Source organism: Piliocolobus tephrosceles, chromosome X, assembly GCF_002776525.5.
Source record: "Piliocolobus tephrosceles isolate RC106 chromosome X, ASM277652v3, whole genome shotgun sequence".
In the NCBI taxonomy this organism is placed as follows: domain Eukaryota; kingdom Metazoa; phylum Chordata; class Mammalia; order Primates; family Cercopithecidae; genus Piliocolobus; species Piliocolobus tephrosceles.
Genome location: NC_045455.1, coordinates 86,533,647 through 86,558,720, shown reverse-complemented (window position 1 = coordinate 86,558,720; position 25,074 = coordinate 86,533,647). Strand labels below are relative to the sequence as shown.

Genomic DNA, 25,074 nt, shown 5'->3' with positions numbered 1-25,074 from the left:
CCAAATCAGGAATGAACTTCCATTCACAATTGCTTCAAAGAGAATCAAATACCTAGGAATCCAACTTACAAGGGATGTAAAGGACCTCTTCAAGGAGAACTACAAACCACTGCTCAGTGAAATAAAAGAGGACACAAACAAATGGAAGAACATACCATGCTCATGGATAGGCAGAATCAATATTGTGAAAATGGCCATACTGCCCAAGGTAATTTATAGATTCAATGCCATCCCCATCAAGCTACCAATGAGTTTCTTCACCGAATTGGAAAAAACTGCTTTAAAGTTCATATGGAACCAAAAAAGAGCCCGCATTGCCAAGACAATCCTAAGTCAAAAGGACAAAGCCGGAGGCGTCACGCTACCTGACTTCAAACTATACTACAAGGCTACAGTAACCAAAACAGCATGGTACTGGTACCAAAACAGAGATATAGACCAATGGAACAGAACGGAGCCTTCAGAAATAATGCCACACATCTACAACCATCTGATATTTGACAAACCTGAGAAAAACAAGAAATGGGGAAAGGATTCCCTATTTAATAAATGGTGCTGGGAAAATTGGCTAGCCATAAGTAGAAAGCTGAAACTGGATCCTTTCCTTACTCCTTATACGAAGATTAATTCAAGATGGATTAGAGACTTAAATGTTAGACCTAATACCATAAAAACCCTAGAAGAAAATCTAGGTAGTACCATTCAGGACATAGGCATGGGCAAGGACTTCATGTCTAAAACACCAAAAGCAACGGCAGCAAAAGCCAAAATTGACAAATGGGATCTAATTAAACTAAAGAGCTTCTGCACAGCAAAAGAAACTACCATCAGAGTGAACAGGCAACCTACAGAATGGGAGAAAATTTTTGCAATCTACTCATCTGACAAAGGGCTAATTTCCAGAATCTATAATTCATTTGTTTTTAAAGAACAAAAGTTAGATTCATTGTATTCCCTTTTGGATTCCCCACATATCTGGGTTGATTTTTAGTGATTACTTTGATGAGTATGTGACACATTGGTTCCCTATTGTTTCTGTTTCATTCCCACCAACCCCCTTGTGGTGGGATTACTTGGTCTATCCCGGTATCCAAAGGAGCAGATTCATGTTTATTTCCTTATGCTCTTTCTTACACAAAAGATAGGATACTACAGTGTAAATATTATTCTGCATCCTGCCTTCTTCGCTTTACAATATACTCTGGAAATCATGCCAGATAAGTTCATGGACATTTTCTTCATTCCTTTTTTTTTTTTTTTTAAACAACCATGGTACTCCATTGAGTGACTATACCATAAGTTGTGGAACCATTCTCCTAGGAAAGGGTATTTAGGTTGGTTTTTAATATTTTGCAATTACAAATGCTGTAATGAATGACCTTGTGCATTGTTAAAGATATATCTTCAGGGTAAAATCCTAGATGTGCAATTTCTAGATTAAAAAGAAAGTACATGTATAGTTTTATTAGATTTTGCCAAATTCACCTACAAAAACTTGAACCAGTTTGCATTCACACCAGCAACATATAAGACTATTTCCTCAAACCCTTGCCCATTGAATATGCTGTTGTACTTTTCTTTTTTCTTTTTCTTTCTTTCTTTCTTTCTTTTTTTTTTTTTTTTTTGAGACAGAGTTCCATTCTTGCTGCCCAAGCTGGAGTACAATGGCACCGTCTCAGCTCACTGCAACCTCCGCCTCCCGGGTTCAAGTGATTCTCATGCCTCAGCCTCCCAAGTAGCTGGGATTACAGGTGCCCACCACCATGACTGACTAATATTTTTGTATTTTTAGTAGAGATGGAGTTTCACCATGTTGGCCAGGCTGGTCTTGAACGCCTGACCTCAGGTGATCCACCCGCCTTGGCCTCCCAAAGTTGTGGGATTACAGGTGTAAGCCACTGCACCTGGGCTGTAGTTTTTAATTGTAGCCAAATAGGTGAGAAATGGTATCTCAATGTTGTTTTAGTTTTTACTTTTCTAGTTATATGAAACTTAGAACAATTTTTATATGTTTAAGGGCCATTTTATATTTCTTGTAAGTTGTTGATTTTTCTGTTGGGTTTTTGATCCGTGGTTTTATCATTTTGAAAGAGTTTTTATATATATTACAGATATTACCCTTTTATCTATGATACATGGTGCAAACATTTTCTCCTAGTTTGTCAGTTATTTTTCGACTATGTCTATGGTAATTTTCATCATCCAAACTTATAAAAAGTTACATAGTCACATTTATTTTATATTGCATATTCTTTTTTTAATCATAGTTAGAAAGTCGTTCCCATGCTGTTGGTTTTGTTTGTTTGTTTATTTGTTTGTTTTGAGACAGAGTCTCACCCAGGCTGGAGTGCAGTGGTGCGATCCAACCCAGGCTGGAGTGCAGTGGTGCGATCTCAGCTTACTGCAGCCTCTGCCTCCCAGGTTCAAGCAATTCTTGTGCTTCAGCCTCCAGAGTAGCTGGGGCTACAGGAACATGCCATCACACCCAGCTAATTTTTGTAATTTTAGTACAGATGGGGTTTCTCCATGTTGGCCTGGCTGGTGTTGAACTCCTGACCTCAGGTGATCCACCCGCGTTGGTTTCCAAAAGTGCTGGTTCACGCTCACAGGCGTGAACCACTGTGCCCAACCCCACACTACTGTTAAAAGAGAAATTAACTCATGGTTTTGGGGCTTTTTGTTTTGTTTTTGGTGCTTGTATGGTTTTATTTTGAAATTTAGATCCCTTATCTAATTGGAGTTTGTTCCGGGGCACAAGGTGTGATGTAGACCTAATTTTATATTTATTCAAATGGCTACCCAGCACTACTTATTAAAATGTTTATTTTTATCTCAGTGATTTAAGATGCCAGCTTTATCTTATAATAAATTTCCATATGTCCTTAGGTCTATTTCTGAGCTCTCTGTTCTGTTCCACCGGTCTATGGTATACACATAAGCCAGTACCACAGTGTTTTAATTATAGAGGCCTTGTGGTATGTTTTAATGTCTGTTGGTCTAGACCCCCTGCACAAATTTTCCTTAATTTTTCTGGATATTCTTGCATGTGTGTTGCTTTTGCCAAATGAACTTTGGTATCAATGTGTCTGACTCCATAAAACACAGATTTGTTGGTGTTTTCACAGAGATTATATGAAACTTATTTAGCCGAGTGAGAACTGACATCTTTATTTGTGATGCTGAGTCATCCTTCCAAGAACAGGAAATGATTTCCATTCATTTGTCTAAGTCTACTTTTGTGTCTTTTCAAACTCATTTAAAGTTTTCCTCAGAGAGATGTTTTGCATATTTTTGATGAGCTTCTTCCTGTGTATTTAATATTCTTTGCTGCTTTTCTAAATTGGACTTTCTTTTCCATTGCGTTCTCTAAATAGTTTGTGTTTGTGCATATGAAGGCTATTGATTTTTGTTACTTTTATATTTTGCTACCTTATGGAATTATTGTACTGTTTGAGTCAGTTTTATCATTGTTGATTGTAGGGCTTTCTAGTTACATTATCATATTATGTAAAAATAGAGACTGTTTTACTTTTCTACCAAATCTTATGCCTCTAATTAATTTCTCCTTTCTAATTTCATTGGCTGATACCACTAGTATAACATGAAGAGTGGTGGAGACAGTAGGAATCCTTGCTTTGTTCCTGATTTAAAGGGAAATTCTTCTATTGTTTACACATTCAGTAAAATAGTGGCTTTGGAACTAAGGATTTTTATCAGGTTAAGGTGTTTTATCAAGTTAAGAAAACACTTCAATTCCTATTTTCTTGAGTGCCATTAACTGGAATGGATATCAAATTTTTGTTGAAGACTTTGTCAGCATCTATGGAGATAATAATATTTTTCCCCTTAGATCTATCGGTATTGGTTTTCTAATATGGAACCAACCTTAAATTACTGGTGTAAGTACCAGCTGGTCACAGTATATGATTTCCATTCTATGGTGTTAGATTGTGTTTGCTATGATATAGTCCTTTGCATCTGTATTCATGAGTGAGATTTCTCCAGTTTTCCTTTTTTCTACTCTTTTTGTAGAGTTTCATCAGGCTTAGGTATCAAAATTAGGTCATACTTAATTATTAAAGGAATAAGGAAGGCCAAGTACAGTGGCTCATACCTGTAATTCCCAGAGCTTTGGGAGGCTGAGACAGGAGGATTGTTTGAGCATAGGAATTTGAGACCAGCCTAGGTAACAAAGCGAGACCCTGTCTCTTCAAAAAATTTTTAAAAATTAGCCGGGCATGGTGGCTTGTGACTGTAGTTCTAGCTACTCAGGAGGCTGAGGCAGGAGGATTGCTTGAGTCCAGGAGTTCAAGGTTGTGCTGAGCTATGATCATGTCGTGTATTGGCAAGTTGCATTCATTTCTGAAGGCTCTGAGGGAAAATCCACTTTCTCATCTTTACCAGCTTCACAGTCTACCCATATTCCAGGACTCATGGCCCAATTCCATCTTCAAAGCCAGCAGCGGTTGAGTTTTTCTCATATTACATGTCTCTGACACTGACTCCTTCCTTCCCTCTTCTATACTTAAGGACTATTATAATGACATGGGGCCCACTTTGATAATCCAGGATAATCTCCCTAGGTAAATTCAGCTAATCAACGAATCAGAACCTTAATTTTTTCTGCAGTTTTAATTCCTCTTTGGTGTACAACATAACATACTTATAGGTTCTGGGGATTCAGACGTGGGCATCTTTTAGGGGAAGGGGAACATTATTTTGCCTTCTGTATTTTTCAAGCTCAAGGGCAATTTATAGAACACTGGAAACTATCTCATCTTTGAAGGTTTGGTAGAAGACTGTAGTGAAAATATTTGGGCCTGATGGTTTTTGTATGCAATAGTTGTTTAATAATTGTTTTTGTATATTATGGGAAATTTGCTTTATTTAAACTTTGTCTGATAGGCTCAATTTTGGGAACCTATGTCTTTATTTAATACAAAATTTCAAATATATGTTATGGTTGTTAATTATTTTCTATTTTCCTTTGTCATTTATAACTTTTTTATTTGTGTTCTTTTTCCCTGTTCAGGGTGGTTAGCAGTTGCTATTTTGTTAATGTTTTTCAAGTAAGTCCACTGGTTTTCTGTTCTCTACTTTATTAATTTCTGCTTTTATCTTTATTATTTCCTTCTAATTGCTTCCTTTTGGTTCACTTTGTTGTATTCTAGTTTTTTAACTAGGTATTTAAGTCATTTATTTACTTTTTTATTTTTTACTTATGAAAGTGTTTCATTCTATGAATTTTCCTCTGACACATGCTTTAAATGCACCCTATATGTTTGGTTTTGGGGGTTTTTTGTTTTGTTTTGTTTTTTTAAGAAATTATTTAATTTCAGTTTGTATTTTCCCTTTCACTCAAGAGTTGTTTAATAGGAGGCTTCCTAAATTTTTCACTTGGAAGATCTTTTTTGTTTTTAGTTTTGGTTAATAATTTCTTTTTTCCTTTTTGCATTGTGTTCAGTGTGTTATTTGTAATATTTCTAACTCATGGAACTTACTAATATTTTCTTTGCGATCAATTTTGATAAGTGGTTTCAAGGCACTTGATAAACAGGTATATTCACTATTATCAAAGTATAAAGTTCAATAGATAGCTATAAGATTTACATAATGGATTATGTTGAATGTTTCTTAATCCACTTTATCCATTTTGAACCAAGAGTAGAAAAACTCCTTCATAAAGTTGGCTGCTGTGTGTTTTGGAGCATGAATATTTATAAGTGTTATATCTTCATCATGATTTTGGCTATTGACGTTAAAGGGTGCTAATTTTTGTTGTGTTTAACACTTTTAGTCTTGAATCCTTATTTGTTGGATATCAGATTGCTACCTCTGCTTTCTTGTCGTTTCCATTTTCCTGGAATTTCTTTATCTATCCATTTGTAGTTTGCCTTCTTATTCACTTTGTTTTATATATCTTGGATGTTGTATATAGCTGAGTCTTTTACATTGTGAGCCAAACTGAAAATGTGTTTCTTTCCATTGGTGATTTTAGTTCATTAGATTTATTGATATGGCTGATATGTTTGGTCTGGGTCTATCATAATGTTTTATAATTATATATATATATATAATGTCATATGTCTTGTGTTTCTTTTAATATGCTTTACTCTTCAATTATGAAAAATGAAATTTAAGAAGGTTGTTGTTGTTCTAGTGGTTTTTATATTTGCACCTTTTTGAATGTCCATTGTCCCATTTTCTTAGTTAACCTTTGACCACCTACCTTGCCAGATTTTATTTCATTTTATTGTGAGACGGAGTTTTACTGTTGTCACCCAGGCTGGAGTGCAGTGGCACGATCTTGGCTCACTGCAACCTCTGCCTCCCATCAAGTGATTCTCCTGCCTCAGCCTCCCGAGTAGCCGTACAGGTGCTCACCACCACACCCCGCTAATTTTTTTGTTTGTTTGTTTTTTGTTTTGTATTTTTAGTAGAGACAGGATTTCACCATGTTGACCAGACTGGTCTTGAACTCTTGACCTCAGGTGATCCACTCGCTTTGGCCTCCCAAAGTGCTGGAATTGCAGGCATGAGCCACCATGCCCAGCCACCAGTTTTTAATTGTATCTTCAACTCCCACCTGTTGCCTCTACAACAGCCAGTAAGCTTATTTTACTCTCTTTATTCTGTCTTCCATCCCTTAGCCAGTTTTTAATTGCATTATTTCTATTTGTCAAGACATATAGCTTTTGTACATTAGTCTTCAACCTTCATTTTGACTTTTTGTCTTAGATCTACAATTATATGTATATAGCATGCATATATATGCTATTGCATATTAGCATATATATGCTAATATCCGTCCTTTTGCTGATATATATATATATAATATATATACCATATATATACATAATATATATACCATATATATATATGCTAATATCAGTTATTTTGCTGAAAAATTTCCAGTCACTTATTAGGTGACTAAAGCTCATACACTATCCAATTCCTCAAGAAAAAACCCAGTTTCAAGATTCCCTAAGGTTTTGTGTGTTCCGCACTTTTTCAATAGCCTTGATACTTGGGACAACTTAACTTTATATAAAATGAAGATTCACATTTTCTTTCATTGAGCTGTTTTTTGTCTGTTGGTTTTAAAATACTGTTCTATTATTGTCTTGCTTTGAATATCTAATACTTTTGCCCTTGTAATTAAGTGATCTATTTACCTAGAGGTTTTGTTTTGTTTTGTTTTCAGTCTCTGAATTCTAACAGGTTTAATAAGTCTTAGAGTTGCTAACTCTGGGTTAACTTCCCCAAGTACCCAGTGGACCCTTTCAATAGTAAGTTTCAGTGCTCTGGAAAGTTTGCTTATATTATAGTTTCAAGCATTTGTATTGGTCCATTTTGCATTGCTGTAAAGGAATACCTGAGGCTGGATAATTTGTAATTGAGAGGTTTATGGCTCACAGTTCTGCAGGTTGTACAAATTTGGTGAGGACCTCAGGAAGCTTACAATCATGGTAGAAGGTGAAGGGGGAGCCAGTGCATCACATGGAGAGAAAGGAGGCAAGAGAGAGAAGGGTGAGGTGCAGGCTCATTAAACAACCAGCTCTATGCGAACTCCTTACCATGGGGAAGGCTCCAAGCCATTCATGAGAGATTCGCCCCCATGACCCACACACCTTCTACCAGGCCCCACCTTTAACACTGGGGACCACATTTCAACAGGAGATTTAGAGAGGATGAAATCCAAACTATATCAGTATTGTTTTATTTTTTTTTTTCTTTTCAGATAGTCTAATTATGTATTAATCCTTCTTTATCTGTTTTCCATTTTTTCTGTTTTCCCTGTGACCTTTGATATTCTTTTATTTTTCTCATTTTTATGTTCTTGATGGTTTTCCTACCTTTTAAAATGCCCCTTAGTAAATTTTCATGTTAGTTTATCTTACTCTGGGCACCTTGTAATTTAATCTTCATTTTTGAGATAACTTTGTTATTTTCTTTCATTGCTTTCCTAAATTAATCAACTCTTTAGTATATTTTTGTTCTTTGTCCATTTCTGTTCTTCATTTTGTATTTTTTATTCAAGATCTTTCTTCATATCCCAAATGCCAGTTTTAGTACATTTAACTCATTTTGAATGTTCTTGCTTCATGGCTGTTTTCTTGGAAAAAATTTTCAACAGTTGAGATGTGTTGGATACTATTTTCTAGTTCTTTGTAATAACTCTGTATCTGTTTATTCAGTTTTTTTCATTTATTTTTGTAGTATTGGGCTGCTTTTTAAGATTCCTAATTTGGTGCCTTTTGTCATGGAACAAAGTCCAGACTTTTTAGTGAAGTTGGGGGGTGACTGGAACAAGGGATTTGTATCTTTCAATTTTTTGGTGCTCTTTTGTCTTGCCTACATTTCCTGACCTGAGGTAAAACTCTGTTGATCACCTGACCTCCGTAAGCCCCTGCTCTAACTGGTAGGCCACAGCGATGTTTGGGGTCTCCTGGAATTAGTGTCAGTTTAGAGCCAGTGTCCAATAGTCCCTGAAAAATATGATTATTTCTTTTCCCCCAGTGAACAATTACCTAGGTAAAAAGCAATAGGTCCCTTTGGCAGAGGCTGGAAAAAAGATTACATTTTTCACCTGAAATTTTCAGTAGTGTATTGGGATTAGAAATCCCTTCCTCAAGGATATCCAGCTTCCCCTTCATTCAAAGAATTCTGAGTCTGTAAACTGGCCCAAGTCTGGGAATTAATTGAGTGGCCATGACTCTGTTTTTACGGTTAAGGTTAGACTTTGTTCACTTGACCCAGAACTTTTCTGCTCATACAGATCAACTAAGAATTTAATTGGCTTCCTATCTATTTCACTTCTAGGAATATCATGATCAGCTAGCCAGCTTCCATAGTTCTACATAAGTTAGACTATTCTGATTGCTGTTTGGACTCTGCTGTCTACGAGAGTAACCATACCTATCTTGCCTTTAGCAGTTGAGTGCCACCACCTGGCCCCTGCTTCCCTGGGGTTCAGTTACCCCCACTGCATTTAGGTTTCCCAGTCCAGTGACTGTGAGGTCTGACTTACAGAGAAGAAGGATCACAGAGTTCTTCTAAGATGTTGGAGCTCCCTTCACAAATGTATTTCTCACAGTTGTGGTGAAATGTCTGCCTTCTAGACCCTCCCCGTGTGGGTGGGTAGGTCTCAGGTGACAAATCCATTCTGACATGCCAGTCTCTCTCAGCTTTTGAATCCCTCCCTCTACGTTAAACCAAGGCATGGCTGGCACGTTCAGTTCACTCACTATGGGCTACCTTTTGGTCTGTGTTTCAGCCAGCCAAACTGTTAGAGCCCTTTGGACTCCTGAAACTGCAACATTAAGTGCAGAATCTCTGCTTAGTGAGCCCATATCAGTAAATTCAGCCTGACCCAACTTTATGTTTCTTCCACCATTATTCCATACACTTAGTGTCCATCTTTATACATGTTCCTTGGAATTCTGCCTGTATAAATTAGAAAAATCAAGTAGTTCCTTTGGAATGTCATGCCCCTCATGGGTCATACATTGTACCTCAACTTTAGTCACCCACTGGGATTCGAGTCTCGTTATAGGTCTGGTAGCAAAGAGGAGTGGCAGGGTGGATCCTGGGGAGAGTCGATGTTGTCTTGCACAGCACCTACCTCAAGAGAGACCATTACAGTTTCCTCAAGTAGTGCAGGGTTAATTCCCTGAGAACAGAGGTGGACAGGCTGGAGATGGAGAGGTTGATACCACTGACAGTGGGAAGGTTGTTTTCTCTGGGGTTAGGGAGGCCACTTCCATTGGAGATGGGGAGACCAGTTCTGCCAAGGCTGAGGAGACCTCTTCCACTGGCAAAGCACACTCAACAGAATGTAGGGACTCCATGTCCTCAGTTTCATCAGAGCCTTCCCACATGTCTCCATCCCAGTTCACGGGCTCCCATTCTTTCCAAAGCAGTGCTTTCACTTGAACAGTAGACAATAGCTACTGTAGCTGGGGTTCACCTTGTGTTGTCATTCAGCCAGTGGCAGAATGAAATTTTTTGTTTGAGTTTCAGCAATGTCAGCCCTGCAGTTAAAAGGATAAGGGTCTTCTTCAGGACACATGTAGAAGTGCTTAGGTTCTTTAGGCAACACTGGAGCTGGGAATTTGAATCCCTGAGCTCATCCTTTTCTTGCACTACTGTGTCTAGTGACATTAGGAGCAACCAGCCAACATCAGTATGTTCATTAATGTAAAAAAAATTGAAACTGTCATATACAGAGGCAGCCTTGCTTCTTATAAGTGGCTGATAAGGGGTATCCAATGCTGATATTTTGCATCTTTCCATAAAGAGTTCAGCTGTGGACTATCAATGCTCTTTTTTCTACTAGAAATAGAATCATTAGCATCTTCAAATTTAATCAAATTAGAGAACTGTTCCAGAAACCTTATATAGTAGATAGTTTTATCTCCATCTTATAGAGAAGAAAACTGAGACTCTGAGAGAGTTAAGTAACCTACCCAAAATCACCCAGCTGAAAATCAAACTGAAATCTACTGATATCTATGTTGAAACTGCTCTTTTTTTCCTTCCATTCTTTCTTCCTTTTTTTTTTTTTTTTTGAGACAGAGTCTCACTCTGCCACCCAGGCCAGAGTGCAGTGGTGCGATCTCAGCTCACTGCAACCTCTGCCTCTTGGGTTCAAGCAATTCTCCTGCCTCAGCTTCCCAAGTAGCTGGGATTTCAGGCACCCGCCACCACACCCGGCTAATTTTTGTATTTTTAGTAGAGAGAGGGTTTCACCATGTTGGCCAGGCTGGTCTCAAGCTCCTGACCTCAAGTGATCGCCTGCCTCGGCCCCCCGAAGTGCTGGGATTACAAGCGTGAGCCACTGCACCCAGCCTCTGTTCTTTCTTTGTAGCGACAGTCACATTGTTTGTTGATTTTCAGCTTATGGTTCACTGCGATCATCCTTTCTGTCTAACATATGTCAAATAGGCAGATGCACTTAGGGGCTCTGCCAGCTGCTTCCCATCCCTCTGTCCAATTTTACCTATCAGTTATCCAATATTGTCCAACGTATTTATCCAGCTAGTAAAGATAATTTTGAATTTCACTTCTCTTATAAGAGTAGTCGCCGGGCGCGGTGGCTCAAGCCTGTAATCCCAGCACTTTGGGAGGCCGAGACGGGCGGATCAAGAGGTCAGGAGATCGAGACCATCCTGGCTAACACTGTGAAACCCCGTCTCTACTAAAAAATACAAAAAACTAGCCGGGCGACGTGGCGGGCGCCTGTAGTCCCAGCTACTCCGGAGGCTGAGGCGGGAGAATGGCATAAACCCGGGAGGCGGAGCTTGCAGTGAGCTGAGATCTGGCCACTGCACTCCAGCCCGGGAGACAGAGCCAGACTCCATCTCAAAAAAAAAAAAAGAGTAGTCAGCTCCTCTGAATATACGGAAACTTAAGGAGGCTGCCTCTCCTGCAATCATCCTAGTCACTGACTTAAAAGGGAAAAAAAGGGTACTGTCAAAGACTAACAGACAAGAAAAAAAAAGATTATCTTCCATCAGTAGCAACCTTCCTATTTGGGTATTTTAGAAAAGTGAAATTTTTTTAGTTCTCTTTTGACAAGTATCTGAGAACATATCTCAGAACAGAAACACATATGCCATTTCTCTCTTCTTTTTTCTCTCTTAATTTTCTAAATCCTGGTTATTACATCAAAGGTGCTTCAGAGTATCTATTGTCTGTGTGTGGATGATCATAACTACCCGTCATTCCCAGTTTAAAGGTTTCTGTTTTCTATTTTCCCTCTGCAGCCTATTCTCACCTCTTTAAAATCTAGATAGATTGTGTTTGGTAAAAGCTGCACATATTTTCCTGGCCCTGGCAGTCCCCTTTGCTAAGATCCAGCCCTAGAGCTCCTGCTCATATTTTAGATGCATGGAAAAAGGAGGGGTCTGGATGGAGGAACCCAAATAAACAGACGGTTGCCTTGACAATCTGTAAGAGACTCTTTCATGATCATTTTTCACGGTTTTCTCTTGAAATAAATAGTGAGACTGCAATACAGTTTTTAACTCTTTGACCTCCTGCAAATGGTACCAAGGTTCACAAACTGCATAGAACACCAAAATGCCTCTGCCACAGAGCTACCTTTGGCTTTGACTCCTTCAAGGTCCTATCCTGCATTGCCCTAGGAAATGTTCATGGAGACTATCTTCGAGGCAGATTCCAGGTGTCCTGGGTGTAAACATGAGTGTAGCATAGCGAGGAGGCTGTGACACTTTGTAGAAGACAAAGGTAAACAATTATTATGATATCGGGCAGGAAATCCTGGGGCAAGAGCATATGGAATGCATGAAATCCCAGAGAAAGAGGGAATTCACTCCAAATTGGAGGGTTGGGCAGAGCCCTGGAGGAGGTGAGGTGGTGCTAAGGAGTACTGGGGAGCAGAGTTTAAGCCAAGGAAACTTGAGCCTGACTAGCATGACGGAGAGCAGGGGAGGGAAAGGAATTCCAAGTTTAAGGAAGACAAAGAAATAGAACTAATAAAATTGAACATTTTAACATTGACCTGCATGTTTCTACTATGTCAGTTTTTAAGTTGTTTGTGTATTTGTTTGTAAATGTACTTTTTATAAAGGATTGAAATAGAGGCTCTTGCTCTAAGATAGAAAAATGTGGGGCAATTCCATTTATATGTTTGAATTTCCTTTTACATTTTCCTATGCCTGGATTCCTTATCCAGGTCATCACACAAGCCTGAAGTTCTATAGGCCTTGTAGATGAAAGGTTTCCAAATTACAATGCAGTTAGTAAAGCACAGTGGCCTAAGACATAAGCTTTAGAGTTAGACCTGAGTTCATGACCCCACATAATCACTTCCTGGCTTTATGTACACCTGACAGGTTGTGCAACCTCAGAGCCTCATTTACTCGTCTGTGAAATGGAAATGATAATAGTGCTTATCTCACAGTTTTGTGAGAGTTACGTGAGATACAGTGCTCAAGCCATAAGCACGGGGCCAGGCATCTGTTGTCGATCAGGTAATGCTTATCATTAGTTATTGCTCCAAAACACAGTGTTCATAAAGTTTTCTCCAAGGAGACCCACCATTAGGCTTTCCTATGACTTTTTTAAAATGTTTGTTGCTACTTCAAGAAAATACGCCAGGAGTAAAAATCACCTCAAACTTTTTTAAATATTGGGAGCCAAAATGTCCCAAATTTCATGAGCCTGTGAGATCATGGTTTCTTTTCTTTTCTTTTCTTTTTTTTTTTTTTTTTTTTGAGGCAGTGTCTCGCTCTGTTGCCGGGGCTGGAGTGCAGTGGCATGATCTCAGCTCACTGCAACCTCTGCCTCCTGGGTTCAAGCGATTCTCCAGCCTCAGACTCCCGGGTAACTGGGATTACAATTTTTAGTAGAGACAGGGTTTCACCATGTTGGCCAGGCTGGTCTCGAACTCCTGACCTCAGGTGATACCTGCCTTGGCCTCCCGAAGTGCTGGGATTACAGGCGTGAGTCACTGCGCCCGGCCTGTGGTTTCTTTTTATGACAAATTACAACAGTCTAAACCTTCATTGTATTTGCCTTTAAGTTTATTCTTTTTTCAGGTATCCAAGCATTTGGGTGAGTCCCTGGAGAATTTTTATTCAGAGGGGACCTCCCTATCTGGCCTGTAGCTGGCCGCCATATTACCAGGACCAGTTTATCTCCCTCAAAATGAATTTCTCTGAGCATTTTTCCTTTACCTGGAATTTAGGCCCCAGCCTCTGAAAGCTCCAAGAGAAGGAGTTACTTCCTTCTCACCCCAGCCCAAGGCCCCATGCTGATTTCTTCAGTGACTTCTTCAAAGGACATCTTGTCTGTGGGAAGCCTCACTTCCTTCAAAGGAAATCTCACTCCCTGCATGTGGCTCTCAAAAGACAAGAAACAGCACCCATTGCTTGTGGTACCTAATTGTCATACCCAGCTAGACGGAACCAGGGCTCTTAGCAAGGATAGATGACTCCACAACTGGAGGAGGAAGTACACAAGATGAGCCTAGGATATCTTGTGTCAGGAAGCTAGGAAGGTAGACAAGTGAGTTGTGCCAAAAGGACAGAGGGGCCAAAAACAAGGGCTGCAGGCCAAAGAGGGATACACTGAGCATCTAAAACCGGTAATTAGTGCAGTGGACTAAAACATATTGTGTATGTCAAAAGAAAAACATGAGTTTATAGTTTATAATGATGTTTCTAAAAGGTGAGAGGAAACGACCATCTCAACAACAACCTCATTGGGTACCGTTTCCACACCAAGTCTTTATTCAGGAAATTGGCACTTAAAAGGTAATGATTAGGCATTTATCCTGTCCTTCCTGTACAAACTGTATTGCAGGAAATTAAAATTGCCCTAGTTGTACAAACATATAGTTAGTTAGAATAAGTTCTAGTGTTCGATAGCACAGTAGGGTGACTATAATTAACACTATTTTTTTTTTCTTTTGAGAGGGAGTCTCGCTTTTGTCACCCAGGCTAGAATGCAGTGACATAATCTCGGCTCACTGCAACCTCTGGCTCCCGGGTTCAAGGGATTCTCCTGCCTCAGCCTCCTGAATAGCTGGGATTGCAGTTGCCTGCCACATGCCCAGCTAATTTTTGTTTTTTGGTTTTTTGGTTTTTTTTTTTTTTAGTAGAGATGGGGTTTTGCCATGTTGGCTAGGCTGGTCTCAAACTCCTGACCTCAAAGTGATCTGCCCACCTTGGCCCCCATAAGTGCTGGGATCATAGGTGTGAGCCACCATGCCCGGCTAACAATAATTTATTGTATATTTCAAAATAGCTAGAAGATAAGATCTGGAATGTTCCTAACACAAGGAAAGGATAAATGTTGGCAGTGATGGATGTCCTAATTACCCTGATTTGATTATTACATATTGTATGCATGTGTGAAAATATAACATGTACCCCATAAATATGTATAAATATGTATCAATTTAAAAATGTATATCAAAGAAAGTCACCCCAGTTGAAGAAAAAAAAATTTTTATATAAAAATTCCATCTAATAAATGCAAAAAGACAAAAATAACCAGAACATGATGTTGCAGTCCCCAGTGAAATAATTGATTCAGGTAATAATTATTAACAAATGAATCCATTATATAAAAGGTTGATGGGAAACTTTACAGTGGAGATGAGGCTGTCACATCCTGATCCACCCTAGCTCACTAACATTGGAACACGCAGACATGGTGTGCTTCCCGACGGAATGCAACACGAAGCCCACGGCATCATCACCTCTGAGATGTTATCCCCAAAACTGAACTTGAATCTAACCCAGATTTGAGAGCTAAATTTCGCTTAAAGGGATGCAGGAACAGGTGAAGTGACATTACAAAGAAACAAAGAGGCAGCTCCAGCATATAGGACATTCGTCAGGGCGGCTGACCCAGTTTCTGAGCAAGTCAGTGGCATGGCAGTGAAAGGACAGGAGGGGTGGGGATTGCTGTTCATAGGAGACCGAAGATACTTAAAACCTGATGTAATACATGGACCTAGTTTGAATCCTGATTCAAACAAACCAGAAAAAAAAAATTTCTTTTTTTAGAAACCAGCAAAATTATTTTTATGAGCTGGGTATTGGATACCAAGGAATTCTTGTCACTTTTATTGTTTTAATGGCATTGTGGTTATGTAAGAAAATGTTCATAATTTTTAGCAATGCATACTAAAGCATGTACGGTTTTGCTTAGAAATATTTTACCATAGAAATATTATAACAGACCGGGTGCAGCAGCGGCTCACACCTGTAATCCCAGCACTTTGGGAGGCCAAGGCGGGCAAATCACTTGAGGTCAGGAGTTTGAGACCAGCCTGGCCAACATAGTGAAACCCCGTCTCTACTAAAGTACAAAAATTAGCTGGGCGTGATGGCCCACACCTGTAATCCCAGCTACTTGGGAGGCTGAAACAGTAGAATTGCTTGAACCCGGGAGGCGGAGTTTACATTGAGCTGTGATGGCACCACTGCACTCCAGCCTGGGTGACAGAGTGAGACTCTGTCTCAACAAAAAAACAAACAAACAAAAAAACAGAAAAAATAAATAAATAAAAGGAAAGAAATACTTTAACAAAGAAAAAAGAAGGACAAGGCACGAGTGAGAATAAGGTAACAGTCTTGGTAATTGCTGAATTGGGGTGATGGGTATATGAAGAAAAAGTAAAAAAATAAAAACAAAAAATGATAGATGAAACAAGTGTGCTCACACCTTTGATGACTGTTGAACCTGGAAATAGGGATGTGAAGACCTTTGGTATTTAGCTCTATTTTTCAATATGTTTGAAATTTTTGTAACATGTAAACTAAACAAGGCACAATTCTAGAACATAAATACATTTCTCAAAATCTAGGTCGTGTGCACTGAGATCATAGTACATGTGCGATTTCAACAATGTAGGAAGGACTGGACTACAGAAGTGCCGTGCCCCTCAGTGCCCTCTGTGCCCAAAAAGAGAAGCTGAAAATCGCCTCTGTGTAGATCCTCCAGTCTCACACTAATTTCCTGGGAGCAACTGGTTAGCAAGAGCTCTCGTACATCTCCTAAGAATACGTAGTACTTTTCTAGTATGGTGCACTCTAAACTCTAATTTAGAATAAAACTGTTTCCTAAGACGAACTATCTTCAGGAAGACAACTGAGTTGGAAGAAAGCATTCTTTAAATCAATGCAGGGTCCCGCCTGGCTCTGTCCACAATAGGGCTTTGCTCTGTCTTGATTTAATCCATACCTGCAGCTCAGGAGCTGTTGCCTCCAGGTAAATGCAAGCTACCACTTCTCTTTTAGAAAAACTGTGCGCGGTGGCTCACGCCTGTAATCCCAGCACTTTGGGAGGCCGAGGCGGGCAAATCATGAGGTCAGGAGATCAAGACCATCCTGGCTAACACCGTGAAACCCTGTCTCTACTAGAACTACAAAAAATTAGCCGGGCATGGTGGCAGGTGTCTGTAGTCCCAGCTCCTCGGGAGGCTGAGGCAGGAGAATGGCATGAACCCGGGAGGCGGAGCTTGCAGTGAGCTGAGATGGCGCCACTGCACTCCAGCCTGGGTGACAGAGCAAGACTCCGTCTCAAAAAAAAACAAAACAAAACAAAAAAAAAACTGTGATAAAATATAACAAAAAATTCCCCATCTTAACTGTTTTTTAGTGTACAGTTTATCGTTAAGTACACATGATCCTCAGCTTACAATAAGGTTATGACAGTGCACTTTCAACTTAACGGTATTTTCAATTTACCAGGGATTTATCCTGCTATAGCTCCATCGTAACTCAAGGAGTCTTCTGAATGTGTCACGCTATCGTAAAGTGGAAGTCATAAACGGAACCATCATGAGTGGGGAGCAGTCTGTATATTCGCATTGTAGTGTGAATCCAGAACTCTTCATCTTCTAAGACTAAAACTCTGTATTCATTCAACAATTCCCTACTTCTCCCTGCCCCCAGCCCCTGGCAACCACCATTCCACTTTCTGTCTCTGTGAACTCGACCACTCTAGGTACTTCATATAAGTGGAATCATAGATATTTGTACTTTTGTGACTGGCTTATTTCACTTAACATGATATCCTCAAGTTTCATTCATCCTAAGATGAATTTAGATTAGTTAGGCATGTTTTGTAGCACCTGTCAGATTAGTTAGGCATGTTATGTGGCACCTGTCAGAGTTTCCTTCCTTTTTAAGGCTAACGTTCCACTGCATGCATACACCACATTAAGTTTAGCCATTCATCTGTTGGTAGACATTCTGGTTGCTTCCACCTTTTGGCTATTGTGAATAATGCTTCTGTGAGCGTCGAGGTATACTAAGCCACCACTTTTTGCAACATAAAGTTTTTCTCACCGATTTCAAAAGCCCTAGGAACAGCTTTCAGCACAGGTTCGAGCTCAAGGTACTGTGAGCTTCTTTCCCTCTGAGAGGTCTGCCCAAGCTCATTGCCAAGGAGCATTAGCCTGAGTGAGCGGGAGGCAGCTCTGGACCTCACAACATCACGGAGCCCAGATGGGGGTTCCTGCCTTTTCCCTGGCACACTTTGTTTTAAAACGGTAAAAATAAAACATGCTCATGAGAGGGTAAAAAGTGGACATTCACTCCCTCCTGGTTCCCATTCCTCAAGGGTTGGCTGCTGTTACATGAATGTGTGAATCTTTCCAAAGCTTTACTCCAAGCATATGCACATGTGTACGTTTGCTTTGTTTTTTATAAAAGTTTGCTTTCTCAGTCAACAAATGTATATCATCTTTCCATGTAATAGAAAGGCATTGAAAATCTAAAATATTCCCCATTTTTATGCTGTTACCAACGATGCCGAATTGAAGATCCTTATGCATACATGCTTGTATATGTATGTATTATTATAGCGTAGACGTGCAAATGTTGGGTCAAGGCGTGTGTACATTTAATATTTTGATAGGTACAGCCAAATCGCCTTCCTGAAGGATTATGCTAATTTACCTGCTAGCTTGAAAGAAAGGTTTCCATTTATTCTTTCAGGTCTAAGGCAAACATTCCAGTCTGTTCCTATTTGATCACTAAGTATTTGCCTTTCTCTGAGCCTATACTACTTAATTAAAATCTGCTTGGAAAATCTCAGTTAAGTTAGTAAAATCATCTGGTTTTAACAACTATTGTCTGTTTACAGCCTTAGGCAATTTAGTGGGCAAAAATGTAATTGTATATTTCTAAACATGAGAAATTTCAAGATTTCTCCTCTGAGGGGTATCAGGGCATATAAAATCAATCATGTCAATATTTGCTTCTTTTACTTTCAGGATTACATAAATATATTTTTAAATACCAAGTCTCTTTTGAGGAAAAAAAACAAACTTTTGCTCCCTGATGCTTTCCCTTTCTGATTTTTAACTGTGTGAAAAACTAGAAAGATCAAGTCCTTTAAGGCTTTTATGCCAGTTTGCCTAGGAAAAATACTTGCCCCAAACCCCAGTTTTAATTACTCAAGCCGGTTGAATGGTGTGTGTATGTCAGCCTAGGCAAGCGACTTCACAGTTATATTTTAAATATGAAGATTTCATCAAATAAGGCAAAAGTATTTGTTCATGGCATGCAAATTAGAAAATGAGAAATTGGTGGTTCCCATTAGCAACAAATGTTCTGAGAAGAGTTTCATGGGAGGAGAGGCCATATACATCACGTTTATAAATATTTTTACTTCCCAGAAAACTAGGAGCTAGGATTGCAGCAGAGCCAAGCGCTGGCAGCCCTTTCGGGCGTCCCCAGGCCGTGCCCTGAAGCCCAGGCTAGCCTTTTGTGCTTCCTGCGTCCTCTGCAGGCGTGTCTGCGCGATGCGGAGGCGCATCTCCGCCAGGGGAGGGCTGGGAGCGGCCGCGCACCCGGCGGAGAGCAGGCTGTCCTTTTAGGGAGCCGGCATTGGTACATGCCCGGTGGTTATGCGACTATTGATTTGCCTCACCCTGAGGATTCCAGTGGCAAAGTGACCCCCCCTCCTGCCTGTCCCCTCCCTTCCTGGCTCCCGCCTGCCCTCCCTCCCGCAGCAGCAAGATCTGATCGCTGCCGCCCTGCTCTCCTCCTCCTCTTCTCATTCCTGTGCCTCCTGGATTCCTGAAGTTTAGGAGAAATAAGGTAGCCGAGGGAACCACATGGAAGTTGTGACAGCTCCCAGCGGCGCGCCCCTTTCGTGTATGCCAGTACCTCGGCTTAGGAGTTGCCCGCTGACACGTTGAATGAAGGAGGTCCCCTTGCCTGCCAGCCTGCCGGGATGGGCCATTGCTGCTGCAAGCCTTATAACTGCCTTCAGTGCCTGGACAAGACGGTACTTTGCCTTCCCTCTCTCTTCTTCCCCCTCCTCCTTTGCAAGGGCAGAGAGAAAGCCGTGAGCCAGCCACCTCTGTGCCTGTCCCCCTAGCATGCGTGTGCGCTTTGTTGGTGAACAGGAGGCTCTCTTTACTCGTTCCAATATGCTGAATTGTGAGTGGTGTTCACAGAAACATTTGGTCTCACATACTCTGCAGTGCCTTACATAATTCTGTATTCCTGCAGTCTCAAATGTAACTGTTGCATTTTCCTGAAATAGTAGGATTCTGCTCCAACATCTTGAAATCAAAACTGCCAAGAGATCTTCGGAATATTCTTAATGCATTTTAATGTAAATGTACCTGTGAAACCTAAGACGTTCCGCTGGGGAATTCAGATTAGTTAGGCGTGTTTTTCTTCGCCAAGTGCTAACTTTGAAAGTTTACCACTCTTTTTTCAAAACAGCACTCATTCTTGTAATTTATGTTCTTCACATCAGAGAAGAAAGCACACAGTATAGTTGTTCTCTCTGTACTACTTTGCATCACAGAGAGATGAATAAACATAGAGGTGAAAACTTAAAAAGCCAGAGAGGCTGAGGGTGTGTTCAAGTCTTCAATGGAGAAAAATTCACAGCCAGGGAACTGAAAATAGAGTATGCATGAGAATTATATAGCAATTCCAACACAAAGCCTTTCTTTGCTTTTGACATTTGCCTACTCTTGTGAGCTAGCAGAGGGATTAGGATATGCTTTTAATTTCATTACTAGAAATCTGTTGGCAAGAACTCTTGTCTCTGTGAGATATTTTATTGTCATGCATATTTAGATTTCTCCAAGATGCATGAAATGGGATTTCACAATTGAATTGTTGAAATTGCCTTCTTCCTACCCATGTGAGCATCAGCTATCTAGATAGCTTGAGATGTAGTATGTGACCAGGAGAAGGAAAATATGTGGCTTAATATACAGGCTCATCAAAAAGCGGTCACTTGGAAGCATCTTAGTTACCAGTCTGCTTATGAACTTTGACCTAAAGTAGGGTTACTTACCACGTAGGAAAATTAAACTGATACCTTAAAAGTCACTTACTAGTTTTGCTGCAATAGAAATAACCACCTCAGTGGATTTGGCTTTGCTACCATGAGTATGAGCTAAAATATTTATATACACGTTTATGTGCTTTTAACAAAAAGAACTATAAAGCATTTGCGCTCAATTGTCTGCACATCTAACATTGAAGTGATTAAGCCTTTTGCGAAGTGGTCACAAAAGAGTATTGAAGCCTTACAATGGTAGTTATAATAAAAGGGAAAGATTTGCTACATGTAAAACAACATTATAAATTTCATATTTCTAAATCCTAATACAAAAGTTTTAGAAATAGAGGCTGTAATATGGAGGCCTTTTGGTTTGAGAAAATATGTTTCAAAGGAAATCTGTTTCCCTATTTTGTTTAAATCAAGTTCTTGAAAATGATTATGCCTATGTCATTCTTGAATTCAGAGATTTTGGAAGATAATTTAGTGTTATTTCATCTCTCTAGTAGTATGATGTTTGAGTAATTTTCCAGTGCTGTAGTTTTGAAACTTCCAGTTCAATACAAATTATTTTTCACTGATGAAAACTTTAAAACTTACACTGCCTTTACCAGCTTTTTCATTATGTTCACACCTACATTTCTTGTCTTTTCTTTGCTATATTTCAGAATAGTATTCCCATTTGAAGTTTTATACGTATGTTTTCATAGGTGCTCTTTTAATGAATTGAGAACTTTCTTTTTAAATTAAAAAACACATTGTTTTATGTAGTTGCCTACTTTGCAGAATAACTTCACAGGCAGTATGCCAAAATCATTTATTTAATTGATAGTTATCTATTGGGCCAGGTATTGTGTACCAGGAGCATGACAGGATTCCATTCCAACTTCAAACTCTAAGAATCAGAATTCCCAAATCTCACAACAAAGTTCTTCAATCTGTTAATCAACTCTAACAACCCCAGTGAGGTTGATACAGTTTAAAAGAGGCCTGGTAAAATTGACAGAGTTGTTTCTGATTACCTTAACCTAGCTTAATAAACCTTAAAACAATAACCATTTCCTCAGAAATTCATATAGATCAAAATAGCAACCTTCATTTTGAGAAATCAAAACAATTTAACAGTTTGATCATAGTGCAGCTAAAGCTGTTCTGAAAAATATGGCGGGACAATTAAAGATACTTTCAAAGTAATCAGTTTCAGAGATCCGACTAAAAACTGAATATCAACTAAAAACTATGAATATGAGGATGCTTATTTAGCATTAATTTATTAGGAGAAACTGGAATCTTGCCTAGAGTATATAATGAAAAAACTATTAAATGAACAAATCGTTTAAAAGCTGTTTGTACTTATGTATTGCCAACCTATCCATTGGAAATATTTATTACTGGTTTACTCTGTGCCTAGTTACTATTGGGACCATCAAATAATTCTTAAAAGGCTTGGCCAGCCCTTATGTAGCTTACCGATAAGTGGTTTGGTTGTATTTCTACCTTTTGCAGAGAACTTACAAGTGGGTAGGCAACAGTAACACACACAGAACAATTAAACATTAGCACAAGACTGGAGTATAATTAAGTGAAAATTATGTGGTACTGACTATACCTGTTTCTGGAATTAAGTGAAAGGAGAAGTCAGTCTAGAACCATAGGCAAGGTTTCTTGGAAAAAGTGGAACATGAATTACACTTTGAAGAATGGGGTAGAATTTTATTAAACTAAAGAGAAAGAATGTATTCCAAGCGAGGAGCACGCAAGGAAAGGCCTTTTAGCCTCATTTTATGAAACATGAGAGGGGCAATCTCATGGTGACACAGTGGGAGATATGGTGCATAGGGAGTGTGGGGAAATTTCCAGCCTGAAAGCCAGACCCAGGTTTTTTGTTGGTTGATTTGTTTTTTGTTTTATTTGAGACAGGGTCTCCTCCCTCTGTCACCCAGTCTGGAGTGCAGTGGTGTGATCATGGTTCACTGTAAACTTGAACTCCCAGACTCAAACAATCTTCCCACCTCAGCTTCCCAAGTAGCTGGGACCACAGGCATGCACCACCACGCTCAGCTATTTTTTTTTTTTTTTCTTTGGCAGAGCTGGGGTCTTGCTATATTGCCCAAGCTTGTCTCAAACTTCTGGACTCAAGCGATCCACCCACCTTGGCCACCCAAAATGTTGGGATAATAGGTGTGAGCCACCATGCCTGGCCAAAGACTCCGGTTTTTAAACTTGAACTAAATAAAAAGTAGGGATCTATCTTGGGCTTTTGAGCAGATATGCAGTCTGTGGAAAGACTCGTCTACAGGTATTTGAAAGGAATGGTATGACCCAGCTGGATCCCAAAGGGCCCATTCACCTACGGACTCAACCTGGTCCAGGAGGAAGCCAGGAGCTCTATGTGCACAGAAACTCCTTATCCATAGCCTTCCTGAACTGATGGTTGTTAGAATTGTTGAGTTATTAAGAGGAATAAACTAGACGTATAAACTAGAATACAAGCGTCCTTTTTAACCATATGAAATATAACTGGCAAGCAAATGATAACGAGCCTGATAAACGTATTATTTCTTTTTAGAGTCAAAAGTCTAGCTCATAAGAAACCTTGATGAGAATGGAATCTGAGCCAGCGAGTTGTTCTATAAGAATCCAGTGGCCTCAGAGCCTATAGGTTCATCTCCCGTATCCCTGCTCCCCTGATATGTTCCTGGCCCTGGTGATTCCCTTTCCTAAGCTCCCTTCACTGTCCAGCTCCTCTTGTAATGGACCTGTCATTCCTCACGTCGTGTTAGAGATTCAGTCCAACAGCAAGACTTGCTGGTTTAGGTATGGTCCTGTCCCTTTAGGGGTTCATCTGCATATCTCTACCCTAGCCTTTTATGTGTTGATTCTAATCTCAGAGGCTCGTCTTACTTACCTTGTCTCTAAATTCTTGGCAGGGGTGGGAGTGGGGAGAGGCTCCTCACTGTTCCTCCCAGGTATGCGCAGGTGCTCTGACAGTAATACATTTGGGAGGGTTATTAGAAGAAGATAGAATCCAGAAAGGTCAAGAAACTTCTTAAGTGATACACAAATGGGTTAAAACGCAGGCAGCTGGCTAATTCTCCTTTCTGCTGCACCTACTCTGGGACCAGAATTTCCCAGCATGACTTCTTTGGTTCAGCATTTCTTCTCCTTGGCCCCATTAATCTCTGTCCTTTCCCATTGTTCATTAGTAATCCAGGTATGGTGTGATATTCCCTTATTAACTACAGCCTCTTGGGAAAGCTAGATGTCTTTTTACCCAGTGTCTCTTCCCCACATGCACAAAGGCAAAGGCTGAAATTATGCATTTGTAGTCATTTTGGTTTTTTCTAATATATGGTATGACTCTGCTCGTTTTTCATACAAGTAGGCACTGAAATGAAGAGTATTAAATGGAAAGGATACTTTGTTTCGGAGAAGCCTATATGAAATTTCATTTCACAGCAGAAAAGCAGATCATTATACAAAAACACAGAGGCCCTAGTGTTAATTATATGTGAAAGAAATAATACTTATTGATTAACTCAAGGCATAGTATCAGTGCTGCCTTAAAGCTATAATAACTGAAATGAAAAACAAAAGGTCAGTCCACCTCCCATGGGGTTTTTCCACAGAGCTATTATATGTTATGGATCTGGCCAATCTTCATAATATTAGTATTGAAAGTGAGTGCAATAGCCACAAAAGGTGGTATGAAAACAAGTCATATACTTGTGTTTTGTTGCTGTAACCTTGCAGCTGGTTCATTTTGAAATACAACAGAGTGTTTTCCTTTGAAGACGAAGTTCTACCATGTTGATTTTAAACCTTAATTTAAACTCACAGAGCCCTTGGTAAAAAAGCAATAATGTTTCTGAGAAGCGTGAAAAAAGCTTTAACCTTTTTGCAATTTAGTGTGCATGCATGTCACATTTGAATTTTTTTAATTCACAATTTTAAAAGATCTGGATGTTTCCTCAAATACCAGAATTCTATAGATCTCTTATTTAATTTCCTGTTGTGGTTCGATTGTTTAGCTTGGGAAAAAAAATGGCCCAGCTCACAGGGTTGGATTTTCCTGATCCGCACGGATTTCAGAGCAGGCTAAAAATATAGGAAAGATTAGCTGGGAGTCTGTGGGCTTACATATATATTTTTAAATTAACATATATATGTATTTTCTTTTTTAAAAAAAATCAAGAGCCGGGCGCGGTGGCTCAAGCCTGTAATCCCAGCACTTTGGGAGGCCGAGACAGGCAGATCACAAGGTCAGGAGATCGA

At 39.6% G+C, this 25,074-nt stretch overlaps 1 protein-coding gene across 4 annotated transcripts in view; it reads left to right on the top strand.

Moving 5' to 3' along the window:
* MTUS2 (microtubule associated scaffold protein 2) overlaps window positions 1-25,074 on the top strand; it is a 640,565-nt gene that overhangs the window by 545,108 nt on the left and 70,383 nt on the right. The window contains exon 1 of one of the 4 annotated variants that reach the window (XM_026454234.2): window positions 19,520-19,779. The exons of the other annotated variants lie outside the window; for them this stretch is intronic. Coding sequence (XP_026310019.1) covers window positions 19,726-19,779 — 54 coding nt within the window. The 5' untranslated portion in view covers window positions 19,520-19,725. Of the gene's footprint in view, window positions 1-19,519; window positions 19,780-25,074 lie in introns of those variants that run through there. 4 annotated transcript variants of the gene reach the window in all.